A 15321-nucleotide genomic window follows, 5' to 3' on the forward strand; every position below is an offset into this window, starting at 1 on the left:
GTGACAAGGAAGTGAGGTGGCTGGGCTAAGAGCCAATGAGAAGGCAGAACAGCAAGGCAATAAAGGCCCTGGTTAGACAGGAAGAAGCTCTCTTGGGGAAGCTGGTGGCTCTCACTATTCCTCTGATCTCTATGGCTTTCACCCCTGTATTTGGCTCTGTGTTTCTTATTTAATAAGACTGTTTAGAAATTCGTATACATTTCCTTCCTTCCTTTTTTTTGTTTTTTGGGGTTTTTTGTTTGTTTGTTTGTTTTTGTTTTTTTGAGACAGGGTTTCTCTCTGTATTTCCCTGGCAGTCTCGGAACTAATTCTGTAGACCAGGCTGTCCTTGAACTCAGAGATCTGCCTGCCTGTGCCTCTTGAGTGCTGGATCAAGGGCATGTGCCATCACCACCCAGTGTGACCAGTTACTTACCAGTTCATGCTATGTTGTACTTCGATGTCACAATAGTCATTACTTCAATAAATGGACCCTTACACGTACCATATGTCTTAGGTGCTTGGACATTATCAATTCTATGTCACTCTTGCAGGCTACTAAGAAAAACATTGACAAACTATGATAGAAAATCTTAACTTGAAAAATGTTTTTAAATATATCTTCAAATCAACAAAATACTGTTGTTTTTTTTTTTTAAAAGATTCTTCATAGGATAAATCTCTAAAAACAGAATTGCTCTAGAGAAGAGTATGATCACATATACATTTGGTCATATCAACTTGCTCACGTATACGTTTGGTGGTATCAGCTTGCCCTTTTTAATAGGCTGAGCCAGTTTTCATTTCTAGTAATATTTTGTGAGAGGATCGGTTTCTGTCTTGGGTATTTTACTAACCTGATAGGTGAAATGTGTGTCCTGTTTTGATCTAGTTTGTTTCTCCATGCATGGATCAGTCACCATTTCCTGTGATGACTGGGTAGTACGGGAATAGCCTTTTCACACTTTTTGTGCAAGTGACACTTTGAAAACTGACTTTCCAGAGCACTAACAATGTTAAGTGTCTCAGTGTGTGTTGCTTTCTACCTGTCCATGTTCGTGTGTGTGTGTGTGTGTGTGTGTGTGTGTGTGTGTGAGAGAGAGAGAGAGAGAGAGAGAGAGAGAGAGAGAGAAAGGCTTTAAAAACTGACTTTCCAGAATACTAACAATGTTAAGTGTTGATGACAGTTGCTGCTTTCTACGTGTGTGTGTGTGTGTGTGTGTGTGTGTGTGTGTGGTGTGTGTGTGTGTGTATGTGTGTGTATATGTGTATGTGTGTGTATGTGTATGTGTGTATGTATGTGTATATGTGTGTATGTGTGTGTATGTGTGTATGTATGTGTGTATGTATGTGTATATGTGTGTATATGTATATGTGTATATATGTGTATGTGTGTATGTGTGTGTATATATGTGTGTGTATGTGTGTATGTATGTGTGTATGTATGTGTATATGTGTGTATGTGCGTGTATGTATGTGTATGTGTGTGTATGTGTGTATGTATGTGTGTGTATGTATGTGTATGTGTGTGTATGTGTGTGTATGTGTATGTGTGTGTATGTGTGTATGTATGTGTATATGTGTGTATGTATGTGTATGTGTGTGTATGTGTGTATGTATGTGTATATGTGTGTATATGTATATGTGTATATATGTGTATGTGTGTATGTGTGTGTATATATGTGTGTGTATGTGTGTATGTATGTGTGTATGTATGTGTATATGTGTGTATGTGCGTGTATGTATGTGTATGTGTGTGTATGTATGTGTGTATGTATGTGTATGTGTGTGTATGTGTGTATGTATATGTGTATGTGTGTATGTATATGTGTGTATATGTGTATGTGTATGTATGCGTATGTGTGTGTATATATGTGTGTATGTATGTGTATATGTGTGTGTGTATGTGTGTATGTATGTGTGTATGTGTATGTGTATGTGTATGTGTGTATGTGTGTGTATGTGTGTGTATGTGTGTGTGTATGTATGTGTGTATGTGTATGTGTGTGTGTGTCCCACATGGGTGTGGCAGCCAGAGGTTATGTCGTTTGTCTCCCTCTGTCGCTCTCCACCGTGTTTTTGAGTAGGGTTTCTCACTGAATCTGGAACTCTCTGTTTTAGATAGACTAACTGGCCAGAGAGCTCCAGGAATCTGCCTGTCTCTCCCTCCACCACTCCCCTCCCCCCCACACACACTGAGGTTAGGGATACTAACCCTGGCTTTCACACGGACACTGGGAACCTGAATTCGGGTCCTCCCACGGCACTTGGCTCACTGAGCCGTCTCCTCATTCCTGATGTGAACACTTTAAGGTTTTGACAGGTTATCAGACTTCGGTCTGGAACTGTATCCCTTCCTTGTCCGACAGTGTGATATAGAGTCTGTGAGCTTAGATTGCTCCAGCTAGTCTCAACTCGACAAGTTGCTAGGTGTACGACCCTGTCGTCAGTTCTTTCCTCTTACCAGTGGGTCCCAGGCATCAGACTCGTCTTCCAGCTGAAGACCTGAGGTGGCAAGTGTCCTTAATCTCTGAGCCATCTTACCAGCTCTGGCTTATCTTAGACGGTTTAAAAAAATAGGGCCTAGAGAGATCATTCAACAGTTAAGAGCACTTGCGTCTCCTACAGAGGGCCAGGGATCAGCTCCCAGCACCCACACAGTGGCTCACAACTCTGTAACTATAGTTCCAGGGAATCTGATCTCTACAGATGCACATACATATAGTCAGGCAAAACACTCACACATATAAAATAAACTAATCTCAAATTTAATAAAAAATAATTTCATAGAGAACACTCATTACTTCTTCCTCCTTCAGTGGAATTGCTTATTTGAATTATATTTGCATACTTTCATTAACTGTGTAGCACTAAGCAACCTAAAATTACTAGTCTTGATTTTTTTTTTTTTCCTTTTTAGACACAGGGTAGTGTATCACATTCTGGTCTCAGATTTACTGTGTAATTAAGGCTGGTTTTGAACTCTCAATCTTCCTTTCTCACAGGCTTGGAATTCATCTGTTTGGCTTGATTTGCTACATTTGGCTAGGTTGGCTGCCTGGCCACAGAGCTTCAGGGATCCATCGATGGATGCCTCAGATTTCTTACTTACTGATCTCAAATCCATATCCCAAAATAAAATAATTCATTTTTTTTTGGCAGTTATAACTCTACATAATAAAGTTTTCATTTCTTCTCTTTTAGTCAGAGGTAGAAAAGATAATTGCAGTCACCTGGGACATTTTCCAGCCCCTTCTGTTTGGCCTGATTGGAGCAGAGGTATCTATTGCATCGCTCAGACCAGACACTGTTGGTAAGGATTTCTCAGTGGCTCTTGTGCTAGAACTATATCCTTTAAATCCTGACTTGGAATATCTTCAGTAGGTATGTGTTTACCGTTGTCACAATTATATGAAGAATTAGCTATGATCCAAGTCTTTAGAGAAGTTGGCTAGAGAATAATGCTTGTTACTGAGTGAAAAATCAGGCCTACTCCCCAACATAAAGATGTTCATGTTCTGATCAAGAGCTGGAATTTTAAAGGTACTGGTTAGCTCTGTAGTGTGTTCTCATGAATTGGAAATGCTTGGTATTTGTTCTTTATTCTACATTCAGACAGCATCATATTAAGATTGTCCTGATGGACAGCACTGCACTTGCAATTAGTTAATTTGTAAATATCATTCCTGTCTTTACATCCCAATATTCTTCCACCCATACCAGGAATCCTATTTCCTGCCATCCTCTACTGAATTGCAAATATTTCCCCTTATCCTTATTCTTATTTTAAGATGTGTTACTTTTGTTTATGTTGCATTTGTTTAACTCAGTGAAGCTGTGTTATTTTGCCTGTCTAAAACACCTGATGGTCTAATAAAGAACTGAACAGCCAATAGCAAGGCAGGAGAAAGGATAGGCAGGGCTGGCAGACAGAGAGAATATATAGAAGGAGAAATCTGGAAGGAGAAAGAAGAAGTAGCCAGAAAAGGAGGAGGACTCCAGGGTCTAGCCACCCAGCTACACAGAAAGCCATGGAGTAAGAGGAAGATTTACAGAAGTAAGAGAACAGGAAAAGCCTAGAGGCAAAAGATAGATGGGGTAATTTAAATTAAGGAAAGCTGGCAAGAAACAAGTCAACCTAAGACCAGGCATTTATAAGTAAGAATAAGCCTCTGTGTGTTTATTTGGGAGCTGGGTGGCCGGCCTCCCAAAAGAGGAAAAACAAAAACAACATGGATACATGTGTACCACTTGTGTGCCTGGTATCTGAAGAGTTCAGAAGAAAGTGTTAGATCCCCTGAAACTGGAGTTACAGATAGTTGTGAGCCATGATGTGGGTGCTGGGAACCGAACCTGGGGCTCTGCAAGAGTAGCAACTGCTCTTAACCCCTAAGCTGTCTCTCCAGCTTCACCTTATATCATTTAATACAGGCATGTTAAATCAGTGGCTCTCAACCTTCCTAATGCTGTGACCCTTTAATCCAGTTCCTCATGCTGTGGTGACCCCCAGCCATAAAGTTATTTCTGTTGCTAACTGTAATTTTGCTACTTTTATGAATTGTAATGTAAATATTTGATATGCAGGATATCTGATATTTAACTCCTGTGAAAGGGTCATTCGACCCCCCAAAGGTGTGATGACATACCACTGTGTTGAATAAACACATGGAAGAAAATGTGGATCTTGCTATAAAGTGTAAGGTGTTGTGTCCACCCAGTATATAATGTACTGACACTGGCTTGATGGATCTCAAAATATGAAGAAGGAAGAAGCATCAACATCTAACTTAAATTTACTTTGCAAGAATTGAAATGTTTGATTAAGCCCTGGCTTTATAAAGGAAAGATTTTAAACAATGGTGTGATTGATCTTATTTATTTCTTGATCAATTATATGCATCCATTTTTGTATTTAATGTTTTAACGTTATTCCTTATTGATAGTATTTTGAAATGTAATTTTTCCCAACACCTCATTATTTCTAAAACCTGAATATTTCTTTCAGGCCTTTGTGTTGCAACCCTTGGCACTGCAATATTGATACGAATTTTGACTACATTTCTGATGGTGTGTTTTGCTGGTTTTAACATAAAGGAAAAGATGTTTATTTCTTTTGCATGGCTTCCAAAGGCCACAGTCCAGGTAGGTAACAATTAACAGAAAGGTGTATCAATGTAACTTACTTCTGTAAGACACCTTTAAATACTGAATAAGAAGACTTACCTAAGTTGGTAGAAGTGACCAGTTGGTAAATGATAGAAATAAGTGAGTGAATACATGGTTGAAAATTTGGGTATTCAAAGATTTTTTTGTTTATTTTTTTGTTTTTTTGAGACAGGGTTTCTCTGTGTAGCTTTGCATCTTTCCTGGAGCTCACTTGGTAGCCCAGGCTGGCCTCGAACTCACAGAGATCCACCTGGCTCTGCCTCCTGAGTGCTGGGATTAAAGGCATGGACCACTATGCCCAGTCTGAAAAGGAATCTAGAAATGCTTTGCAGTGGTTACTCATCATCCATGGTTTCACTCTTTGTGGATTCTGTCACCCATGGTCTTTGTAGATTCTGGCAGCCATGGCCTAAAAATTAAATGGAAAAATGACAGAAATAAACATTTAAGTTTTAAAATACATGCTGCTTTGAGTACCACAATGAAATGTTGCACTGGCTTGCTCCATCTTGCTTTGACTGCCTTTGTCCACCATGTCTACCTTGTAGTGGAAAAATGACAGAAATAAACATTTAAGTTTTAAAATGCATGCTGCTTTGAGTACCACAATGAAATGTTGCACTGGCTTGCTCCATCTTGCTTTGACTGCCTTTGTCCACCATGTTTACCTTGTAGACACTGCTCATCATTTTATAGCTGTCTTAGCTATCAAATTGACTTTTGGAGTATCCTAATGCTATGGTCAAGGGATCCTTATTTTATTTAATAATAGTGCCAAAGGGCAAGAGTTGGGATTATAGCAATTTGCATATGTCAAAGAGAAGTCATGAGGTTTTTCCTTAAAGTTAAGAAGTAAAAGTTCTTGACTTAATAAGGTAAAAATAAAGTATATGGAACATTTGATGCTATCCATATTTTCATTGATCTACTGAGGACCTTGTCAATATCACTCATGATTAGGGGGAGACTCTTGTATTGATTTCCTAGATGAGTAGTTGCTATTAACTTTCCACAGCTAGCTGAACCTCCTGACAATAGCTCAGTCACGTAAATCAAAATTTGTACATTCAAATACACAAGTGATAAAGAGAGCACATACAGATAATTGTTTGGCATTGTTGAGCATTCATTTATCCAGATATCTGGAAACGCTAATTAAATTAGAATTGTATAGGTTATAATTTCTTACAAATATTAGAGAGCTATGATTGTATTATCTATTTTCAAATTAATTACATAACTTAAGCATCCTAGAGACTATTTTGTAGTTATTGGAGTAGGCAGACTTTTATGGTCATGCAATGAAAATCAGATATGATGTTAATTTAGGGGATTATGAGGATGCAAACGTGCTGTGATTATATTCTAGGCTTCCTATGGCTGTGGACTGGGATGTTAATTTAGGGGGATTATGAGGATGCTGTGATTACATTCTAGGTTTCCTATGTCTGTGAACTAGGACTCTATCCATTCCAGAGATTTTTTTTAGTCAGTCTTTGCAAGATATCTAAAACCTAAAGGCGAAGGAGAGTAGTGTAGAACAATAAATGGGGTAATTTGTCTGACATAGTAGCTCCAGCTTCCACACTGCTAGTAATATTAGTAAGTAAATATCAAAACAATGACTTCATCTTTTTTTAATTTTTAAATTAAAGGCTGATACTCTCTTACCATGAAAACTATTTTTAAAATAGGATAAATTACATATATAGGATGTGTTGGGTATTGTATGTCTTGTGGAGGCAAACACAGTCACTCCTCAATATCCTCTGGGAATGAGTTTGAAGACTCTCCATGGATACCAAATCTGCAGACACTTATTCAAGATATTATAAAAAGGTTATTGTCTACATATAACTTAAGCATATTTCCTATATGCTTTCAATCATCTCTTAATTACTTGTCATAGCTAATACAATGTTTTTGTATTATTTAGACAGTAATGATGAGATAAAAGTCTCTACACACTCATACAGATGAAAATTTCTATGGTATTTCTGAGCTGCAGTTATTTGAATTTACAGATAAAGAACAGCTATAGAATGAATTATTATCATGTATGGAATTTTAGTTTGTCTTCTGTTGTCACTACATGAAAACAAGGAGGCTTATATGTGTGTATATGTATACAAATATATATGTAGTTCTTAGTAGTTTGGTTTATGATCTTTCATAGGAAATATGTGTGTATATATTTTTTAAAGATATTTTTAAAATATCATATATTTTAAATCACAGTTTGGCACGCACACATATCCTAAAACATACACATACATATATACACAACAGAACTGGAAGAAAAACATATATTGTAATTCAGAAGGTGATATTTTGCCAAAAAATTCATGAAATGTTCAATTGCTTATTACATAGAATAAGCCATATTAACAAAGAGCCTCACAAATAGCAAAGGAACTGAATGAGCTAGACTTTCTTTTCTTTCTTTCCAGCAGTCTAGCATGGACATTCTGGAGTTGATAAGGTGGCTGTCACTCTCGGCATGTGCCTCTTACCCATAGGCTCATCTGGTGCTGCCATTTTCCTCCAGTGGGGAGGGGGCGGGCATGTGGTTCGCTCTGTTTTGGGTAACAATCTACATCATTTGTCTCATCTCTACTCATCGCTCAGTGGTCAGAACATAGATACGCAGTTAATCTAAAGACACTAGAAACATGAGATCTCTGTTTTGTCAGCAATGTGACCAGCTGAAACCCAGGAGTTCCGGGATAGAAGAACAAAGGGACTTCAGATACCTATGGGCACCTAGATTCTGCCATTGTGTGACTGGCGCACCTTTTCTCTCTTGCTCTGTTATCTTAGAAGCAAACATTGCTCTTCACTTGCTAGAAGGAGTCAGTCAGATGGATCAATGTACCTTTCCCTGTGTGAGCTAATAGTATTGTATTTTGCCTCTAAGAGAAAATGAGCATTTTCACAATACATTCCAACAGATATGTATTAAACAAAACACTGCACCAACTGCTGGGGCAAAGAATTCACCAAATAACTAATAAATGTAACATTATTTTGAAGGTCCCTACCACTTCCGTGTTTCATACTGTTTGAGAATTAGTGTATGCTCCTAGAAAACATACTGATTTAAAATTTCACCCACTTCTAAATAATAACTATAACCACCCCTGTAAGCTTTTTATTTATTAAAGTGATAAGAACAGGTACCAGGCTTGATCTTAGCCAAAAGACTGAGACATGATAAGTGTTTTCTTTATTAATACAAATTCTTAAAGTTAAAATAAAAAACAAACAGTAACTTCCATCTTTTGTAAGAGAAATGTATCACGTACAACAATATTTGATCAATACTGTGGGTCTGTTTTCCCCCAACAAATTGAAATGCACAGACCTGATACTGCATGACCCATGTATACCTATAACATAAACGTTACTCTCCATGTAAGGGCAGGGGGACTTTGTTGATAATCAAACCAACTTTAATACACTTTGAAAGAAGACTAAGTTGAATTAGTCAAGCAAAAGGAAACGCAGCTTGTTTTCCCAAACGATAAAATGTCACTTTTAAAAACGTGCGCTTGTCTTACGTTTCCAATCCTGTTCATAGGCTGCCATTGGGTCTGTGGCTCTGGACACAGCACGAACCCATGGAGAAAAGCAGTTAGAAAAATATGGAATGGATGTGTTGACGGTGGCATTTTTGTCCATCCTCATCACAGCACCAATTGGAAGTCTACTGATTGGTTTGCTGGGTCCCAGACTTCTTCAGAAATTTGAACATCAAAATGAAGAGGAAGTTCAAGGAGAGACTTCTGCACACGTTCAGAGGTAAGAAAAGGAAACTGTTGATTGCAGTGGCTAGAGAACTGTTTCCAGAAGGTAACTGTATCAGGAGGGAAATTGAAATATATGATGTTGAGGTTCTAAATGTATTAGGACCAAACACAATTTGCAGTGGAGAAACTAAGGAAAGACCAAGATCCACATCTCTACTGTTCCCCAGAGCTTGCTCTCAGTTACTGTTAGCTGCCAGTTTCATGATTGGTGGTCTCCAGTCTCTTAGGCTGCGGATCAGTTTTGGTTCCTCTTCCTTTCTTCCTGTCAACAGTTTCTGTCCCATTGCCCTGCTGCTCTGTCCTGTTCCCGCCCTGTCTGCCTTGCTGCCTTCCATGAAGTGTTGAAACTGATTGGTCTTATTGACACAGGCTTTCTGCTCCTGGGCGTCTCTACGACTAGTACCTATCTGTCATGCAGCTCTGCCACACCACAGTTCAGGACAGAGGTTAAAGATAGATCTGTACCATTGTCCTTCCAAGACCCCAGGAAGCAGGAAGAAAGATGGAAACTGTGCTATTTATAGTCTTTTGAGACAAGGGCTCAGTATATAGTCCAAGCTGGCTTGGAATTTGTGATCCTCCTGGGGCTCTGAAGTGCTGGGATTATGGGTGTGCACCACCACACGTAGCCTAAGTCAGTTTATTTCTAAGGAACTGATGTGGAAATTGGACATATCTTTCCTCTCTCTTGTACTGATGATTTTATCAACTATAAGGAGATAGAAAAGAGTCTCTGGCTCACCTTTAAGTCTTCAAGGAACAAAAGACTCGGAGGCCAGAGATATCCTTACATTGAGTGCTACCACTACTTAACATCATATCTTACTAGGCTTGGTGACTTATTTCTACAACCCCAGCTTCAAGGAGACTGAGGCAGGAGGCTTACCCACAAGTTCAAGGCCAGCCTGGGCTACAAAGTAGGTTCTAGATCAGCCTGGCTACACATAGAGACCATATCTCAAAAAAGCTTATAGGGACTAGGGATATAGCCCAGTCGCTAAGGTATTTGCTTTGCAGCATGGGCACCTCAACACCAATAAAAACACCTCAATACCAGTAAAAAAAATGGATGTAGCAATGTAGGCCTTTAACTCTAGTGCTGGTGGGAGGCAGGAGTTGGAGGGTGGACAGAGATAAGTGAATCCCAGGGGCTTGCTAAGTAACCAGTCTAGCCAATCAGTGAGCAACAGGTTTAATGAATGCTTCTGTCTCAAAAACTCAGTAAAGAGTAATAGAGCAAAATACTCAACATTTGCCTCCAGTCTCCACACAACCATGCAGAGCACACATACAAATACACACACACAGCAAAACCTTTGCAAGAGCTCTCAGAAAAAGATACTTTCTTTTTCAAGAAGTTATAACATGCCAGAAGAGAAGGAATGAGAGGAAAGTCCTACTTGCATAGACCACAATTTATACCACATTCCAACAGAGCATCTTTGACCTCTGTGTATCACCCATTAGTTCTTCATTCTAGGTCACCTGTTGCCTAGTGAGTAACCGTGTTCAAATACAGTTTTCAGTTTCATGGTGTTGTGCATGTACCTCAGGTGTTTGTTTTTTACTTTTCATACCCAAGGTAACTTTTTTCACCTAGAATTCAAGGTGCATTTTAATCTTGCAATATATTTGACATGTGTGGTAAGTAGGTGAATTGTGGCTGTTCTGACCCCATCCTGTGAACTATAAAGGGGGGTCATGCATGGTAGCTCACATCTGTAACCCCAGCTCCATCCTATGAACTGTAAAGGGGGGTCATGCATGGTAGCTCACATCTGTAACCCCAGCTCCAGCCTATGAACTGTAAAGGGGGGTCATGCATGGTAGCTCACATCTGTGACCCCAGTTCTGTCTGCTCTTCTCTTATAGACTACTGTTGTAGGCTGTTCTCCTGTGACATTTAGGTTCAAAACTCTGGTCCTAACTGGTTCATTTAGATGTCAAAAATTATAATTCTCTGGCATAGTATTTAGTATTTCCTGAATGCTGTGCTCAGACTATTGACTAGATTTATACCAAAGGTTGGATATGTGGTAAAGGTTGAAGCAAACATTATTGGTTAGGTGCACTGTGATGGTCACCATAAACCTAATATCTATCTGTTTATCTATTTTTTCAGACTCTGAAACTACGTCTGGTCAACAAATACAGTTATTTCTGGGTATCAGTAGATTAGTTCCAAAGCCTCCTCATATACTAAGATGAATGGATGCCAAAATTCTTTATACAAAATACTGTATTTACATATAACATGTACATGTCCTCCTACCTTTTATTCAATTTAAATTATATTTTGATAGATTTCCTGTATATTTAATTATTTATTTGTACAGGGAATAAACGTGACAGCCAATTGTAGAGGTCAGAAGAGAATCTCTGTACCCACTAGGCGGGTACTGGGGATGAAATTCAGGCCATCAGGCTTGGTGGCAAGTACCTTTACCCAGTGAAAGAACTTGCAAACCCACTATCACACTTTTTAACACACACAATGGACTAACTCATGTCAAGCTTGACTCTCAGGCTTTGTGAGAATTCCAAAATTCCACTTTTTGAGGAGCCCTTCATCTTCCTTACATAGACATAAAGCATTTACATCTCTAGGGGTCCATCACTTCTGGAGCACAGAATGGTGGTGTGATAGTCAGCATCCCCCTGCAAAAGGCCCATCTTCCCAGCTTTTACCCAAAGGTCATTTTGTCCTTCTTTCAGGAACTAACTAGCAGTTCAAAAAGAACAAAGATTTGCTTGACACCATTACAACAACCTTATGCAATCCTTTTTTTTAAAAAAAAAGTTCTTTTACTACATTTATTTGGAGTGCATACATGCGTGAGTGCGTGCGTGCGTGCGTGCGTGCGTGTGTGCGTGCATGTGCGTGTGTGTGCGTGCGTGTGTGTGTGTGTGTGTGTGCGCGCGTGTGTGTGTGCGCGCGCGTGCGTGCGTGCGTGCATGCGTGCGTGCGTGCGTGCATGCGTGCGTGCGTGCGTGTGTGTGTGTGTGTGTGTGTGTGTGTGTGTGTGTGAGTGCGTGCGTGTGTGTGCTCATTCCATGGAATGTATTTGGAAGTCAGAGGACAGGTGACAGGAGCTGGGTCTCTCCCTTCACCACGTGAGTCCTAGGGATAGAACTCAAGTCCGTAGTTTTTGTGATGAGTACCTTTAACTGCTGAGCTATCTCACTGGCTCTAATCTTTTAAAACAAGGTCGAAAACAACTTCCAATCTTTATACACATATCCAAATCATGCAGAAGGTGGAAAGGTACTATAATAGACAGGACAAGCTCTCATTGCCACTGAAGAAATGGTTGTAATTTGAATTAGACCTTGTATTGGTCAGCTTTTCATTGACGTCACAAGCTACCTGCGGGGGGGGGGGGGGGGGGGTGTCTACTTATAGAGAAGACATCATTTTAACTTAGAATTTTAAAGGTTTCAGTCCGCAGCAGTTGGCTCCATTGCTTTTGAGCCTGGGGTGAAGGTGAGCACATGGCATGGAGTGTGTGATAGAGCAAAACTGCTCACTGCACTGCTAGTAATCAAAAGGAGACAAGATTGAGCCTGAGTTCCCAAATCCCTTCAAAGGTCCATCTCCAGGGTGCTAACACTTCCCTCCAGGACACACTTCTTATTGCTCCCTTTAGTATATGGGCCTTTGGGGGCATTTTAAATCCAAGCCATAGCAGATCTTTATGATGAATTTAAAAAGAGGGACAGTTTCGTGGTTTGAAAGAAAATGCCCCAAAAGGGAGTGGCGCTATTAGGAGGTGTGGCTCTGTTGGAGTAGGTGTGGCCTTGTTGGAGGAAGTGTGTTACTGTGGGGTTGGACTTTGAGGTCTCCTTTGCTCAGCTCAGTGCTACACACAGTTGTTTCTGCTGCCTGAGTGAGGATCAAGATGTAGAACTCTCAGCTCCTTCTCCAGCACCGTGTCTACCTGCATACCACCATTGCCACACACCACTGCGATAACAGACTAAACCCCTGCACTGTAAGCCAGCCCCAATGAAATGTTTTCCTTGATAAGAGTTGCATGGTCATGGTGTCTCTTCACTGCAATAGAAACCCTGACTGACACGGTCAGCAAGCTAGGTCAGGAGGTAAAGGTGCTTGCTCCGAAGCCTGACAACCTCAGTTTGCTCCTGGATCCAATATGGTAGAAGACAAGAACCAGTTCCATCATATTGTCCTCTGAACTCCATACACCACATTGTGGCATGTAAGCACATATGAGCACATGCAAGCACAATAAATAATAAATAAATAGATAAATATGTTAAATATAATACAAGATTCAGGTGCAAAAGTTGTTTTGTGTCAGGAAAAAGATAGGAAATGCAGTTGTCCATCTAAGTAGCTTGGTCTTTTTCCAATACTAGTTCTTTTCATCTGTTTTAGGAAGCCTGGGGAGTCCATTCCAGAAGCTTGATGTACCTGCCACGTTCACCATCCCAACCCAAAGGTTTGGGCTCACCTTCAACCAGGACAACTCTATTTCCCTTCGTTTCAGATGAGACATTTCCCATGAGATTTCATAAGCAAAAAATTAAAAACGTTTATGCTGCTTACAGTACCTCAGGGATTTGCTTCCTGAGAGAGATGGGGGAATAGGCTACTTTAGAAAATGAGAGAAGATAATTTTAACAAATGAAACATTCACAGTTTTGTTAAAAATCTTGAAACATTTCTTCTTATAATATTAAAAAGTTTTTACAACAAAAAGCAATGAAAGAAAATTTTTTTAAATTGGAACTCTGCTGTCCTTTTATGAACATTCAAAGTGGGAGTTTTTTTCTTTTTTTAAATCTATGTGGAATGAAAGTAAAACTGTCTAAGGGAACAAGGGGGGCTGATGGGGGGGCAAGAAGAGGGAGAGTAATGGATGTGGGGCACATGCCAGTGTCCATATGTATGTGACAAGACCAGAGAACATGAAAAGAATGAGAAAAGTAGGAGATAATGGGATTTAAAACAAGAGACACTGTTTCTTAGGTGAGAACAGAACATGACTACAGAAATTTTCCCAATTTAATTTTTTTCAACTTAGTGTAATTCAAATCAGAAGCTAAGGAATATTTTTTTCTGGCAGAACAAGAACAGCTAATAGAATCTATCTAAATTAGAGGTGCTAAGCAATTCTTACCATATTTCCCAAGGTTCTTCAGTTTGTTCAAAATACTTGGAAGCTATCACTATTTCTACGCACATATCTTTGCCCAGGTGTGATGTGTCTGGTACACGGAGTGAGTTTTCACTGTACTCCATTCTAAATCAGTTTCTTCCAGTGCTAGTTTCTTTGAGACAAGATGTATTTAGACAGTATGTTACATGACTATTTTCTTTCATTACATCATGGTAAAAAATACTTGTTTTTTTTTTTTTTTTTTTTTTTTTTTACTTTTTGCACATATTGAAGTTTTCTTTTTGGTATCATAAAATGGGTTTTTAACAATTTGTTTCAAATTTCAAATAGATCAATGGGAAGGAAAAAGTAGCCTATAGATGGACACACTCACATGCAGCCATGTAACCTTTGAGAAAGGGACAAAGGTACCTCAGTGGAGAGATGATGACCCATCAGCTATTGATGCTGGACACCTGGACACCCATGAGCATTTCATAAGCCAGGAATGACAGTGCACAGGTGTGGTCCCAGTTACTCAGGAGGCTGAGGTGGGAGGATGGCATGCTCTCACTGGCCCAGGACCTGCCAGGCCAACATAGCAAGAGCCCTTCTTAAAAGACAAAAGAAGTCATGGACAGAAATGTAGATAATGAAGATAATAAAACACACGTCACCTTGGATTAGGCAGTGACTCTTTACATACAAATCAAAAGCACAGTCCATAGAATTAAACACAAATATATCAAACTCTATTCCTGCTCAGAAGTTCTGCTCTCCAAGACTCTGGCCTGGGATGAGGGTGACTCACCAGTTACAGAGGACCCTAGTGTAATTAATTCTCAGCACCCACATTGTGTCTCACAATCATCTGAAACTCCAGTCCCAGGGGATCTGGCACCCTCTTTCGACTGCTGTAGGTACCAGGCACACATGTGGTGCGCATTCACCAGCGGTTCTCAACCTTCCTACTGCTACGTCCCTATAATCCAGTTCCTCATGTAGGGATCCCCAACTGTAAAATTATTTTTCTTGCTACTTGATCACTGTAATTTTGCTACTGTTATGAACCTTAATGTAAATATTCATGTTTTCCAATGTTCTTAGGCAATCCCTGCGTAAGGGTTGTTCTACCCACAAAGGGGTCACGAACCACAGGTTGAAAACTGCTGACACATACACATTTTGTGCTGGGCAGTGGTGCACACCTTTGATCCCTGAATTTGGGAGGCAGAGGCAGGCAG

The 15321-nt window shown here is 39.7% G+C and overlaps 1 protein-coding gene and 1 pseudogene across 1 annotated transcript in view; one reads left to right on the forward strand and one right to left on the reverse strand.

Moving 5' to 3' along the window:
- The window catches only part of Slc9b2 (solute carrier family 9 member B2), a 40797-nt gene extending 27099 nt beyond the window's left edge, over positions 1-13698 (forward strand). The window contains exons 10-13 of the mRNA XM_006970346.4: positions 3184-3292; positions 4985-5121; positions 8726-8946; positions 13354-13698. Of these exons, the coding sequence (XP_006970408.1) occupies positions 3184-3292; positions 4985-5121; positions 8726-8946; positions 13354-13384 (498 nt within the window). The 3' untranslated portion in view covers positions 13385-13698. The remainder of the gene's footprint in view (positions 1-3183; positions 3293-4984; positions 5122-8725; positions 8947-13353) is intronic.
- On the reverse strand, positions 8193-8360 carry LOC121830676 (U2 spliceosomal RNA; annotated as a pseudogene).
- Positions 13699-15321: the final 1623 nt, after the last annotated feature.

Source organism: Peromyscus maniculatus, chromosome 6 (assembly GCF_049852395.1).
Source record: "Peromyscus maniculatus bairdii isolate BWxNUB_F1_BW_parent chromosome 6, HU_Pman_BW_mat_3.1, whole genome shotgun sequence".
Classification (NCBI taxonomy): Eukaryota; Metazoa; Chordata; class Mammalia; order Rodentia; family Cricetidae; genus Peromyscus; species Peromyscus maniculatus.